Source organism: Bombina bombina, chromosome 2 (assembly GCF_027579735.1).
Source record: "Bombina bombina isolate aBomBom1 chromosome 2, aBomBom1.pri, whole genome shotgun sequence".
Classification (NCBI taxonomy): Eukaryota; Metazoa; Chordata; class Amphibia; order Anura; family Bombinatoridae; genus Bombina; species Bombina bombina.
Window position 1 is genome coordinate 697340992 of NC_069500.1, and position 13297 is coordinate 697354288.

At 39.8% G+C, this 13297-nt stretch overlaps 1 protein-coding gene across 1 annotated transcript in view; it reads right to left on the bottom strand.

Annotated features, from left to right (window-relative positions):
- Positions 1-13297, bottom strand: part of PLPPR1 (phospholipid phosphatase related 1) — a 219640-nt gene that overhangs the window by 72392 nt on the left and 133951 nt on the right. The window contains exon 3 of the mRNA XM_053700630.1: positions 1222-1354. Coding sequence (XP_053556605.1) covers positions 1222-1354 — 133 coding nt within the window. The remainder of the gene's footprint in view (positions 1-1221; positions 1355-13297) is intronic.

A 13297-nucleotide genomic window follows, 5' to 3' on the forward strand; every position in this document is an offset into this window, starting at 1 on the left:
TCATGTTATGTTGTGAAATTATGCCTGTAGGTAAAGCTTCTTTGGATAAATTCAGGTTATACAAGTATAATTTATTCGCTTGTGTAAAATGAAGAGAGCAGGTAAAAAATAGAACAAAGTTTCAAACATTATGGCTTCCATAAATGATTCAGTTGTTAGCATTAAGTGCAATAAGGGACATTCCTACCTGGTACCATTTGTTATTTTGTATTGTTTTAGATCTGATTATTTTTTTCCCCACCTCATTTTTCTCACTATAACTTTTATTGGGACTGTATCCAGCTTCTCTATGAATAAATCATAAAACTATTGCAAACAGATGAGTTCTGACAACAGTGAATCAGGCTGGGCACAAAGGGTTCTGGCTGTGGTATGCTTATATACCTGTTATGATTTAAAGCTAAATATTGGCACAAAGGGTTCTGGCTGTGGTATGCTTATATACCTGTTATGATTTAAAGCTAAATACTGGCACAAAGGAAGGCACCAAATGCCTTTGGATGTCACAAAAAATATATTATTTTGTATACATGTAGAATGGTTAGAATGAACAAGCCAAGCTCTTTACCGTGTACATTTATACTAATTATAAATCATGAAATGCTTCTTCTCTCAATGGAAATATAAACAGTTTAAAATACTTTGAGTATAATTATAATTGTATACTCTGATTCTTTTTTAAATGTGTTGGATTCAAATAGAATTTTCTTACTTTTTTCCAGGGATTCTTTTGTGGGGTACTCATGGGTAATGAGTACCCCCAACTCTGCAAACTCATAAGAGGTAATATTTGTAATCATCATGTAAATACTCTAGTTTTCACAAGAGAGGACAGCAAAATGAATCAAACATTGTAAATAATCTTGTCCCTACTGAGCAGAATATATCAATCAAAAATCACTGAGTACCGGCACCTTTTCTTTTATAAAAAAAAAAAAGCACTGCTTTTTTTCTATTGTTTTTTTTTTTAACACCTTTTTGTAGTTGGACTTTCCTGATAATTATTACAGTTAATAGTTCATTATGTGATTTTTGTTGTGAATTAAATTCTAACATCACTAGTATATTAATGTTCGTTTTTCTCTTTTTTACAATATAAGTTAAAAAGACAGTACATAGGCTCAGTACACTTCTGTAATCATTGTCAATATCAAGCATTTCATTTGCAGCTTATTCTTAATGCATTTATTGTAGAAGAGTTTTTGAACCACTGATTCTTACCTATAAACCTTATGATTCTTCTGATTAACGGATTTAAATAGCAGCACTCTCCTGTCAATATCATTTTTTCTTGAGTAATCAGATTTTCTCTGGTAGACTTAATGAAATACGTAGTTACCTCACCAATAAATATCTAGAATATAAAATGAAGCACAAAACAAGTATTAACTTATACATTGAAATGTTATTTGTCTTGCTGACATTGATAACTATCTAAAACAAATGCATAACATTATATTACATTTCAGTGGTAAAGTCATATAGCTTAGTTATGTGCCATAACATAGACATAAAGTTTATTACATTATGCCATAGGTAAAGGTATAGATGGATAGATTTAATAAAGCTCCCAATGAAAAGTGAGTCTACATTGTAACTTAAATAGGCCTTAATTACAAGTGGAGCACAATCAATGGTGCAGGGGGTGCTATCCATATTGCAAACCTGCACTATAAGAATAGTGAGTGGTAAAAATGATTTTTCAGAGATTCTTAACATGGATGACATTTTCTTAGCACGTCCTATACAGGGTGAGCTATTATCCTTCTAATTACAAGTGGTGAGTTATGTGCTGCGCCCGAGAAGTGAATTTTTTTAGCATTCCTGTAGAACTGTAAAGTGTTACGCCTAGAATATATGCATAACAAAATGTGTATAATTTATTAAAATTAAGCTTCACACACACAAACATGTGTATATATATATATATATATATATATATATATATATATATATATATATATATAGTCAATCCAACAGGATGCACTCAGTATAACTAAATAGCAGCTACCATGGTGCTATACAGTCAATCCATATTCTAAAGCAAAAGTCAGCACTCAGTGGTCTTTGAAAATAAAGCTCAGCATTTAATATCGTTCCATAAAGGCAGCATAACGTTTTCCGAAATGTGATGCTGCTTTTATGGAACAATATTAAATGCTAAGCTGTATTTTCAAATACCACTGAGAGCTGATTTTTGCTTTGGTATATATATATATATATATATATATATATATATATATATATATATATCCACAGAGGCTGGTGCACTCACACTAACAGGTGTGCTGAATGCAAGTAGAGGTATAGGTAATCGAAGACAGCAATCACTAGGCTTAAAGTATAGCAATAGTAGCTTTTATTTTACATGACGTTTCTGGGACAGCTTCCCTTTATCAGACCTGGGTCTGATGAAGGGGAGCTGTCCCCGAAACGTCACGTAAAATAAAAGCTACTATTGCTATTCTTTAAGCCCAGTGAGTGCTGTCTTCTATATCTATCTATCTATCTATCTATCTATCTATCTATCTATCTATCTATCTATATATACACTATATATATATATATATATATATATATACGTATATATATATATATATATATGTATATATATTTATATATAACTATCTCAAGTAAAATATATATTTTTTTATTTAAATACAAGTTGTAACAGTGATTTAAATGGATATGGTATTTGACAAGGTCTTGGATTGTGTATAGCTCAAAGATGTAAATGTATGTGTGTGTATTTGTATAGATATATGTGTATATGTATATATGTGTATGTATGTGTGTGCATACATAATCATATATATGTACACATATAAATATATACAGTATATACACTCAACGGCCACTTTATTAGGTACAGTTGTTCAATTGCTTGATAATATAAATTGCTAATCAGCCAATCACATGGCAGCAACTCAATGCATTTAGGCATCTAGACGTGGTGAAGGCGACTTGCTGAAGTTCAAACCGAGCATTAGAATGGGGATTTAAATGACCAAATGGTTCTTAATGCCAGACGGGCTGGTCTAAGTATTTAAAAAACTGCTGATCTACTGGGATTTTCATGCACAACCATCTCTAGGGTTTACAGAGAATGGTCCGAAAAAGAGAAAATATCCAGTGAGCGGCAGTTGTGTGGACGACAATGCCTTGTTGATGTCAGAGGTCAGAGGAGAAGGGCAGACTGGTTCGAGATAGAAAGGCAACAGTAACTTAAATAACCAGTTACTGTTAAATAACTCGTTACAACCAAGGTATGCAGAATACCATCTCTGAATGCACAACACGTCAAACCTTGAAGCAGAAGGGCTACAGCAGCAGAAGACCACACCCGTTGCCACTCCTGCCAGCTAAGAACAGGAAACTGAGGCTACAATTCACACAGACTCACCAAAATTGGAAAATAGAAGATTAGAAAAACGTTGCCTGGTCTGATGAGTCTCGATTTCAGATGTGATATTCAAATGGTAGGGTCAGAATTTGGCATAAACATGAAAGCATAGATCCATCCTGCCTTGTATCAACAGTTCTGGCTGCTGGTGGTGGTGTAATGGTGTGAGGGATATTTTCTTGACACACTTTGGGCCCCTTAGTACCAATTGAGCATCGTTTAAATGCCACGGCCGACCTGAGTATTGTTGATGACCATGTCCATCCCTTTATTACTACATTGTGCCCATCTTCTGATGGCTACTTCCAGCAATAAAATGCACCATGTCACAAATCTCAAATCATCTCAAACTGATTTTTTGAACATGGCAATGAGTTCACTGTACTCTAAAGGCCTCCACAGTCACCAGATCTCAATCCAATAGAGCACCTTTGGGATGCGGTGGAACGGGAGATTTGCATCATGGATGTGCAGACGACAAATCTGAAGCAACTGCTTGATGCTATCATGTCAATATGGACCTAAATGTCTAAGGAATGTTTCTGCCACCTTGTTGAATCTGTGCCACAAAGAATTAAGGCAGTTCTGAAGGCAAAAGGGGGTCCAACCCAGTACTAGTATTAGGTGTACCTAATAAAGTGGCCAGTGAGTGTATATACATATACACACACATACAAAATACACATTTGAGCCCTTCCCACTCCAACACCTTGCAATATACCATATACCTTTGAACCACTGTTACAACATGTATTTCAATAAAATATATATATACAGTATATAGTGTATATATACTGTATATAGCTCAATAGAAAAGCACAACTAAAAGGTTAGTAAAGAACTCCACTATCTGGCCTTTGGATAAGAGCATTATCAGTTTAGCTACCTTTAGGATTAGCGTACCTTCGGCTTTGCACTGGAACAATACCCAAAATATGTTCTTGCCCATAGAAGTCTAAATTAGCGCTCGCTAGGCTTTTCATAGAATGCTAATATTTTACTTTGCACTTGAAATATGAAACTAAGGGCTCCATTTATTAGGTGATGAGAAGATGAGGTTCGCTATCATGAACATTGCTTGGGCAATGCCACCCCTTGCTTATGCTTGGTCAATTGCACAAGTTGGGGTTGTAAACCAGCTTTAGGTGGCAGTGAGGTTAGTAGCAGCAGTCCCTTAAGACCTCAAGTACTTAACTAGCATTTCAGGCTTGCCTTGAGCGAACCTGAAATACACAAGCTCCGAAGCTGCTAACACAGCTTAAAGTGATGTTGAATCCTAGCATTTCAAAAAAACTTAGTGATTTATCATCACTAAAAATACAGGCCACCTTCATTCATCAGTTTAAAAAAACTGATGAAAAACAAAATTTATGCTTACCTGATAAATTTATTTCTCTTGTGGTGTATCCAGTCCACGGATCATCCATTACTTGTGGGATATTCTCCTTCCCAACAGGAAGCTGCAAGAGGATCACCCACAGCAGAGCTGTCTATATAGCTCCTCCTCTAACTGCCACTACCAGTCATTCGACCAAAGACAAGCAAGAGAAAAGAGAAACCATAGGGTGCAGTGGTGACTGTAGTTTAAAAATAAAACACACCTGCCTTAAAATGACAGGGCGGGCCGTAGACTGGATAAACTGGAGGTGTATCCAGTCCACGGATCATCTATTACTTGTGGGATACTAATACCAAAGCTATAGGACACGGATGAAGGGAGGGACAAGGCGGGTGCTTAAACGGAAGGCACCACAGCCTGCAAAACCTTTCTCCCAAAAATAGCCTCCAAAGAAGCAAAAGTATCAAATTTATAGAATTTTGAAAAAGTATGAAGCGAAGACCAAGTCGCCGCCTTACAAATCTGTTCAACAGAAGCCTCATTCTTAAAAGCCCAGGTGGAAGCTACCGCTCTAGTAGAATGAGCTGTAATCCTTTCAGGAGGCTGCTGGCCAGCAGTCTCATAAGCTAAGCGTAATATACTCCTTAGCCAAAAAGAAAGAGAAGTTGCCGAAGCCTTTTGGCCTTTCCTCTGTCCAGAGTAGACAACAAACAATGCAGATGTTTGACGAAAATCTTTAGTAGCTTGTAAATAAAACTTTAAAGCATGAACCACGTCAAGATTGTGTAAAAGACGTTCTTTCTTTGAAGAAGGATTAGGGCACAGTGACGGTACAACAATCTCCTGTTTGATATTTTTATTAGATACCACCTTAGGTAGAAAACCAGGTTTGGTATGTAACACTACCTTATCGGAATGAAAAATGAGATAAGGAGAATCACATTGTAAAGCAGATAACTCCGAAACTCTTCGAGCCGAGGAGATAGCTACTAAAAACAAAACTTTCCAAGATAAGAGCTTAATAACTATGGAATGCAAAGGTTCAAACGGAACCCCTTGAAGAACCTTAAGAACTAAAGTTAAACTCCAAGGCGGAGCAACAGGTTTAAACACAGGCTTAATTCTGACTAAAGCCTGACAAAACGCCTGCACGTCTGGAACCTCAGCCAGATGTTTGTGCAAAAGAATAGACAGAGCAGAAATCTGTCCCTTTAAGGAACTTGCTGACAAACCCTTCTCCAATCCATCTTGGAGAAAAGATAATATCCTAGGAATCCTGACCTTACTCCATGAGTAACCCTTGGATTCACACCAATGAAGATATTTACACCATATCTTATGATAGATTTTCCTGGTGACAGGCTTTCACGCCTGTATTAAGGTATCAATGACCGACTCGGAGAAACCACGCTTTGATAAAATCAAGCATTCAATCTCCAAGCAGTCAGCCCCAGAGAAATTAGATTTGGATGGTTGAAAGGACCCTGAAGTAGAAGGTCCTGTCTCAGAGGCAGAGTCCATGGTGGAAACGATGACATGTCCACCAGATCTGCATACCAAGTCCTGCGTGGCCATGCAGGTGCTATCAAAATCACCAATGCTCTCTCCTGCTTGACCTTGGCAATCAGACGAGGGAGCAGAGGAAAATGGTGGAAACACATAAGCCCGGTTGAAGGACCAAGGCGCTGCTAGAGCATCTATCAGCGCTGCCTTGGGATCCCTGGACCTGGATCCGTAACAAGGAAGCTTGGCGTTCTGGCGAGATGCCATGAGATCCAGTTCTGGTTTGCCCCAACGTTGAATCAACTGTGCAAACACCTCTGGATGGAGCTCCCAATCCCCCGGATGAAAAGTCTGTCGACTTAGAAAATCCGCCTCCCAGTTCTCTACTCCGGGGATATTGATAGCTGATAGGTGGCAAGAGTGAATCTCTGCCCAACAAATTATCTTTGAAACCTCCAACATAGCTAGGGAACTCCTTGTTCCCCCTTGATGGTTGATGTAAGCTACAGTCGTGATGTTGTCCGACTGAAATCTGATGAACCTCACTGCCGCTAGCTGAGGCCAAGCCTGAAGAGCATTGAATATCACTCTTAGTTCCAGAATGTTTATCGGAAGGAGAGCCTCCTCCTGAGTCCATGACCCCTGAGCCTTCAGAGAGTTCCAGACTGCCCCCCAGCCCAGAAGGCTGGCATCTGTTGTCACTATTGTCTAATCTGGCCTCCGGAAGGTCATACCTTTGGACAGATGGACTCGAGATAGCCACCAGAGAAGAGAATCCCTGGTCTCTTGATCCAGATTTAGTAGAGGGGACAAATCTGTGTAATCCCCATTCCACTGACTGAGCATTCAAAGTTGCAGCGGTCTGAGATGTAGGCGGGCAAATGGCACTAGGTCCATTGCCGCTACCATTAAGCCGATTACTTCCATACACTGAGCCACCGAAGGAAGAGAAGTAGAATAAAGAACACGGCAGGAATTTAGAAGCTTTGACAACCTGGCCTCTGTCAGGTAAATCCTCATTTCTACAGAATCTATCAGAGTTCCCAGGAAGGAAACTCTTGTGAGAGGGGATAGAGAACTCTTTTTTTTTCGTTCACTTTCCACCCATGAGACCTCAGGAATGCCAGAACAATGTCCGTATGGGACTTGGCAATTTGGAAATTCGACGCCTGTATCAGAATGTCATTTAAGTAAGGGGCTACTGCTACCGCCAGAAGTGACCCTAGAACCTTCGTTAAGATTCTTGGTGCCATAGCTAACCCAAAGGGAAGAGCCACAAACTGGTAATGCCTGTCTAGGAAGGCAAACCTGAGAAACTGATGATGATCTTTGTGTATCGGAATGTGAAGATAAGCATCCTTTAAGTCCACGGTAGTCATGTATTGACCCTCCTGGATCATAGGTAGGATGGTTTGAATAGTCTCCATCTTGAAAGATGGGACCCTGAGAAATTTGTTTAGGATCTTGAGATCTAAGATTGGTCTGAAGGTTCCCTCTTTCTTGGGAACCACAAATAGATTTGAATAGAATCCTTGTCCCTGTTCCTCCTTTGAAACTGGGTGGATCACTCCCATAACTAGGAGGTCTCGAACACAATGTAAGAATGCCTCTCTCTTTATCTGGTCTGCAGATAATTGTGAAATCTTCCTTTTGGTCAAGAAGCTTTGAAGTCCAGAAGATATCCTTGGGACACAATTTCCAACACCCAGGGATCCTGGACATCCCTTGCCCAAGCCTGGGTGAAGAGAGAAAGTCTGCCCCCTACTAGATCCGTTACCGGATCGGGGGCCAATCTTTCATGCTGTCTTAGAGGCAGCAGCAGGCTTTTTGTTCCAAGCCTGGTTAGTTCTCGAGACCGGCTTGGACTGGGCAAAATTTCCCTCTTGTTTTGTATTAGAGGAAGATGATGCCGCGCTCGTCTTAAAGTTTCGAAAGGCACGAAAATTAGTTTGTTTGGTCCTTAATTTGTTAGACCTATCCTGAGGAAGGGCATGACCTTTTCCTCCAGTAATATCAGAAATTATCTCCTTCAGTCCAGGCCCGAATAGGGTCTGCCCCTTGAAGGGAATATTGAGAAGCTTAGACTTTGATGTAACGTCAGCTGACCAGGATTTAAGCCATAGCGTCCTACGCGCCTGAATAGCAAAACCTGAGTTCTCAGCCGTTAGTTTAGTTAAATGAACAATGGCGTCAGAAACAAATAAATTGGCTAGCTTAAGCGCTTTAAGCTTGTCAAGTATATCATCCAATGGAGTTTCTACCTGTAAGGCCTGCTCCAGAGACTCAAACCAGAAGGCCGCAGCAGCAGTGACCGGGCAATGCATGCAAGAGGCTGGAGAATAAAACCTTGTTGAATAAACATTTTCTTAAGGTAACCCTCTAATTTTTTATCCATTGGAACTAGGAAAGCACAACTGTCCTCGACGGGGATAGTTGTACACTTAGCAAGGGTAGAAACTGCTCCCTCCACCTTAGGGACCGTTTGCCATAAGTCCCGTGTAGCGGCATCTATTGGAAACATTTTCTTAAAAATAGGAGGGGGAGAGAACGGTACGCCTGGTCTATCCCATTCCTTAGTAATAATTTCTGAAAACCTTTTAGGTATTGGATAAACATCAGTGTAAACAGGTACTGCATAGTATTTATCCAATCTGCACAATTTCTCTGGCACTATAATGGTGTCACAGTCATCCAGAGTAGCTAAAACCTCCCTGAGCAACACGCGGAGGTGTTCAAGCTTAAATTTAAATGTTGACATATCAGAATCAGGTTGAAGGATCTTCCCTGAGTCAGAAAAATCACCCACAGAAAGAAGCTCTCCTGCCTCAGCTTCTGCATATTGTGAGGGGATATCAGACATAGCTACTAAAGCGTCAGAGTGCTCTGTATTTTTTCTAGCCCCAGAGCTGTCTCGCTTTCCTTGTAACCCTGGTAGTTTGGACAATACTGCTGTAAGGGTATGATCCATAACTGCCGCCATGGCTTGTAAAGTAAACGCCATGGGCGCGCTAGATGTACTTGGCGCCTCTTGAGCAGGAGTCCCTTGAGTGGGAGTCAAAGGTTCTGACATGTGAGGCGAGTTAGTCGGCATAACTTCCCCCTTGTCAGTTTCCTCTGGTGATAAATTTTTTAAAGACAGAATATGATCTTTATAACCTAAAGTAGAATCAGTACTTTTGGTACACATTCTAAGAGGGGGTTGCACAATGGCTTCTAAACAGAATGAACAAGGAGTTTTGTGAGAACAGCAATTGATCTCAGTTACAACCTGCTAAGATCATCAAAGACCACAGGCAGACTCTTCTTCTACTTTCTGCCTGAGGCTAAAATAGTACAACTCCGGTACCATTTGAAAATAAACTTTTGATTGAAGATAAACTAAATAAAAACACCACATCTCTCTAGCTACTTCCTTTCTTGTCGAGAGCTGCAAGAGAATGACTGGGAGTGGCAGTTAGAGGAAGAGCTATATAGACAGCTCTGCTGTGGGTGATCCTCTTGCAGCTTCCTGTTGGGAAGGAGAATATCCCACAAGTAATGGATGAACCGTGGACTGGATACACCTTACAAGAGAAAGGTGCCTTTATTTTGCCGCAGCTTCACTGCTTAGCAAAGCTCTGACAGCTCACCTCATTGAAAAGCCTAGTGACTTAGCAGTGAAGCCATCTATTTTTTTTTAAACTGATAAATTATGGTGGCCTTTATTTTTAGTGATGATAAATCCTAGCATTTTTCTATGTGCTAGGATTTGCCATCACTTTAATAAATAGAGCCCTAAAATGTTAGCGCTATGGGTTGCACTCTAGGGATGTTAGCGCACCATACTGCTAACATTTTTCCGCTAATCTTGTAATCTTCTAGACCATAGTTTCTGTGGGATCAGGTAGGGATATAATTCAAACTGCTGTTGATAGGTATATGGCAGGATTCAAATGGTGATGGCAAGGAAGACTAAAAGCTTAAACATGGGAACTTTAATGTAGAAGGCATATAACTCAGATATTGGAACAGCACTGCTGGTTATTTTAAAAACATAAATATAATTATTGAGGAAGTTAACTCAGATATTTTTAGTGAGGGGAAGGACACCAAGGAAAAACAAATGAGAATAGGAGATAATTGTTCATTTTCTTTCTGAATCAAGAAAATTTAATATAGCTTTAATATAGCTATTATTTCAAGTCATAAAAATTATCTTTAGTGCAATAATTAGTATCTGGTAAAATAACAATATTAGAGGAGAAATCTCCAAAGTAAAAAAAGCATTCAAAATTATTTAAAAAATGTTCTAATGGGGGCGGAGCTTGGCCGCAGCTAAGATGGCTGTGTAATTCCAGAGCTCTGTAAATCAGCTCCACAGCTTTGTCTAAAATCGTACTGAACTTTCTTTGAATATGTTGCCAGGAGAGGTTACACTGTTTCCCGTATCAGAAATGTCTCTTGATAATGTATTGTTTTTGATGTGCATACCTGTGTTCAATTGCATTGTACGTATTCTCTAGTTACAGCAGTTTCAAACCTTTGCTAAGATAGCGACAAATATAACTGTTATTAATGGTACATCTCCTCGGGTCACCTGGGTTGGGTACTGTGGAAGTAAACACCCCCACTCTGGTGGCAAGACGACATGGCTATTAGGCATTAGTCAGATTTAATGTTTAATTCTTTTTAGAGGGAGCTGGTTACCATCCCCCATTGTAAACTTATTGTCATATGACTTTAGTAGTATTAAGATATCCTTTGATAAGATTTAAATTATGCTGTTTGTTTCAATTTTGCTTTGTGATTATGTTTGTTCAAGCTGCGCAGCGGAGGCACGGGTTCAGTGACGCCTTTAGAATTTTCTGTACACACATAGACCATCGCGAAGAGTAAAGTCTGCAGTCCACCATATATACCTCTGAGCAAAACCATACAGTCTTACCATGGCCGTAGGTAATAAAGTCCTGAAATTGCTCAGTCAGAATGCTAGGAGCCTTAACTCTGCACAGAAACGCTCACTAGCCATGCAAGACCTTCGTAGGTGAGGGGGCAATATCATCTTTTTACAAGAGACGCATTTTTAAAAAAATAAAGTATTATACACAATGTTTTCATAGCTCTTACGACCATAAACGCAACGGTGTGAGCATCCTTCTGAGTAAACACCTATCCTTCACACTTATACAATCCCACACAGACACAGAAGGCAGGTTTTTGTGTGTGACTGGCTTATTATTCGGCTCCCCTGTGACTCTGGTTAGCTTGTATGCCCCTAACACCAAGCAGCTCCCTTTTTTTAAAAAACATTTCGCACAGATTCTGGACTACAGGATAGGAGCACTCTATATAGGGGGAGACCTTAATATTCCCATTCAACTGGCCCTAGACACTACAAACCCCAAGCCTTCAACATTAAAACAGATGACTAAACAACTTTGGAGGCTAATGTTTGAGCAGACTCTGTTTGATGTCTGGAGATTCAAACATCCCGAGAAGAGAGATTACACCTTTTTTTCAGCCCCACACCGTTCTTATAGTAGAATTGACTATCATCTCACAAACCAAAATGCCCTAACTAATGTTTTGTCCTCTAGAATTTCAAACACGGTGTGGTCAGACCACTCTGCAGTACTTACAAAACTCAACTGGCCCTCGGCACCAAAAAGCCCATACCAATGGAAACTAGATGAAAACTTACTAAATTTCTCTAACTTTAAAGACTAGATAGAGAAACTACTCCCCGAATATTTTCAATTCAACTCCTTACCCGAAACAGACCCCTTTGTAGTGTGGGAGGCACATAAATGCTTCATCAGAGGGGAATTCATAAAATACCAGGCACACGTCAGGCAGAAAGCACGATTACTGTATAAAACTTCTACAGATCTACTATCTAGGCTCGAATACGAGCACAAACGAGACCCCACTTCCCCTCAAATTTTAGCAGAGAAGGCTAGAAAGGCAGTCCACGACCAACTAATAAAGGAAGCTAACACATTGGCCCTAAAAAATAAACAAAAATTTTATTTTGAAAGCAACCGGGCAGGAAAACTTCTAGCACGCTCCCTTAAACTCAAAAAATTAAAATGTTTCATACATGAAATAAAAACCCCCACAAACAAGAAAGTAAATACTATGCCTGAAAGCCTCTCCCAATTTATAGCATATTATTCTAATCTGTATGCTCTCCCAAAACATGACCCCCTAGGGATAGGGAGAATACCATTAAAGCATATTTGTCAGATACTCCTCTGCCTCAACTTACTTCTGCGCAGGCGGAGGAGCTAGAGGCCCCTTTTTCGGCAATGGAAATCCTAGTTGCCCTTAAACTATTACCTTTAGGCAAGAGCCCAGGCCCTGATGGGTTTACCGTTTCATATTATAAGAAATTTGCAGCAGTCCTGCTCCCCCGTCTGTGCTCTATATTTAACATAGTAGATCAGGAACATCCTTTTCTCTCTCCCATGCTGGAGGCTCACATCACCGTAATCCCCAAGCCCGGCAAGTCCCCTGACACCCCCTTCAACTTTCGCCCTATTTCGTTACTTAATGTTGACATTAAGCTTTATGCAAAACTCATAGCCTCTAGACTCAACAAATTCTTGCCGCAATTAATTAATTTAAACTAGGTGGGCTTCGTGCCCCATAGAGAGACACGAGACAACACCACTAAAATTCTCAACTTGCTTGAGTACTCTCAAACCCATGACATGCCCTCTATCTTCCTGGTGATCGATGCTGAAAAGGCCTTCGATAGGTTGGATTGGTTATTTTTAAAGTTAACGCTAACGCGGTTTGGCATAGGAGAGCAGTTACTTGGGAAAATAATGGCTCTCTATCATACACGAAAGCCCGTATCAAATTAAATGATTCCATATCAGACCCTTTTCCCATATTGAACGAGGCAGGGCTGCCCTCTCTCCCCTTTATTGTTTATTATGGCCATGGAAGTATTAGCCTCCAACGTTAGGAAAAACGACAATATACAAGGGATTCAAATTGAAGGGACGCACTATAAAGTAACGCTCTATGCAGACAATGTTTTGTTCTCATTGACCTCACCCCTACAG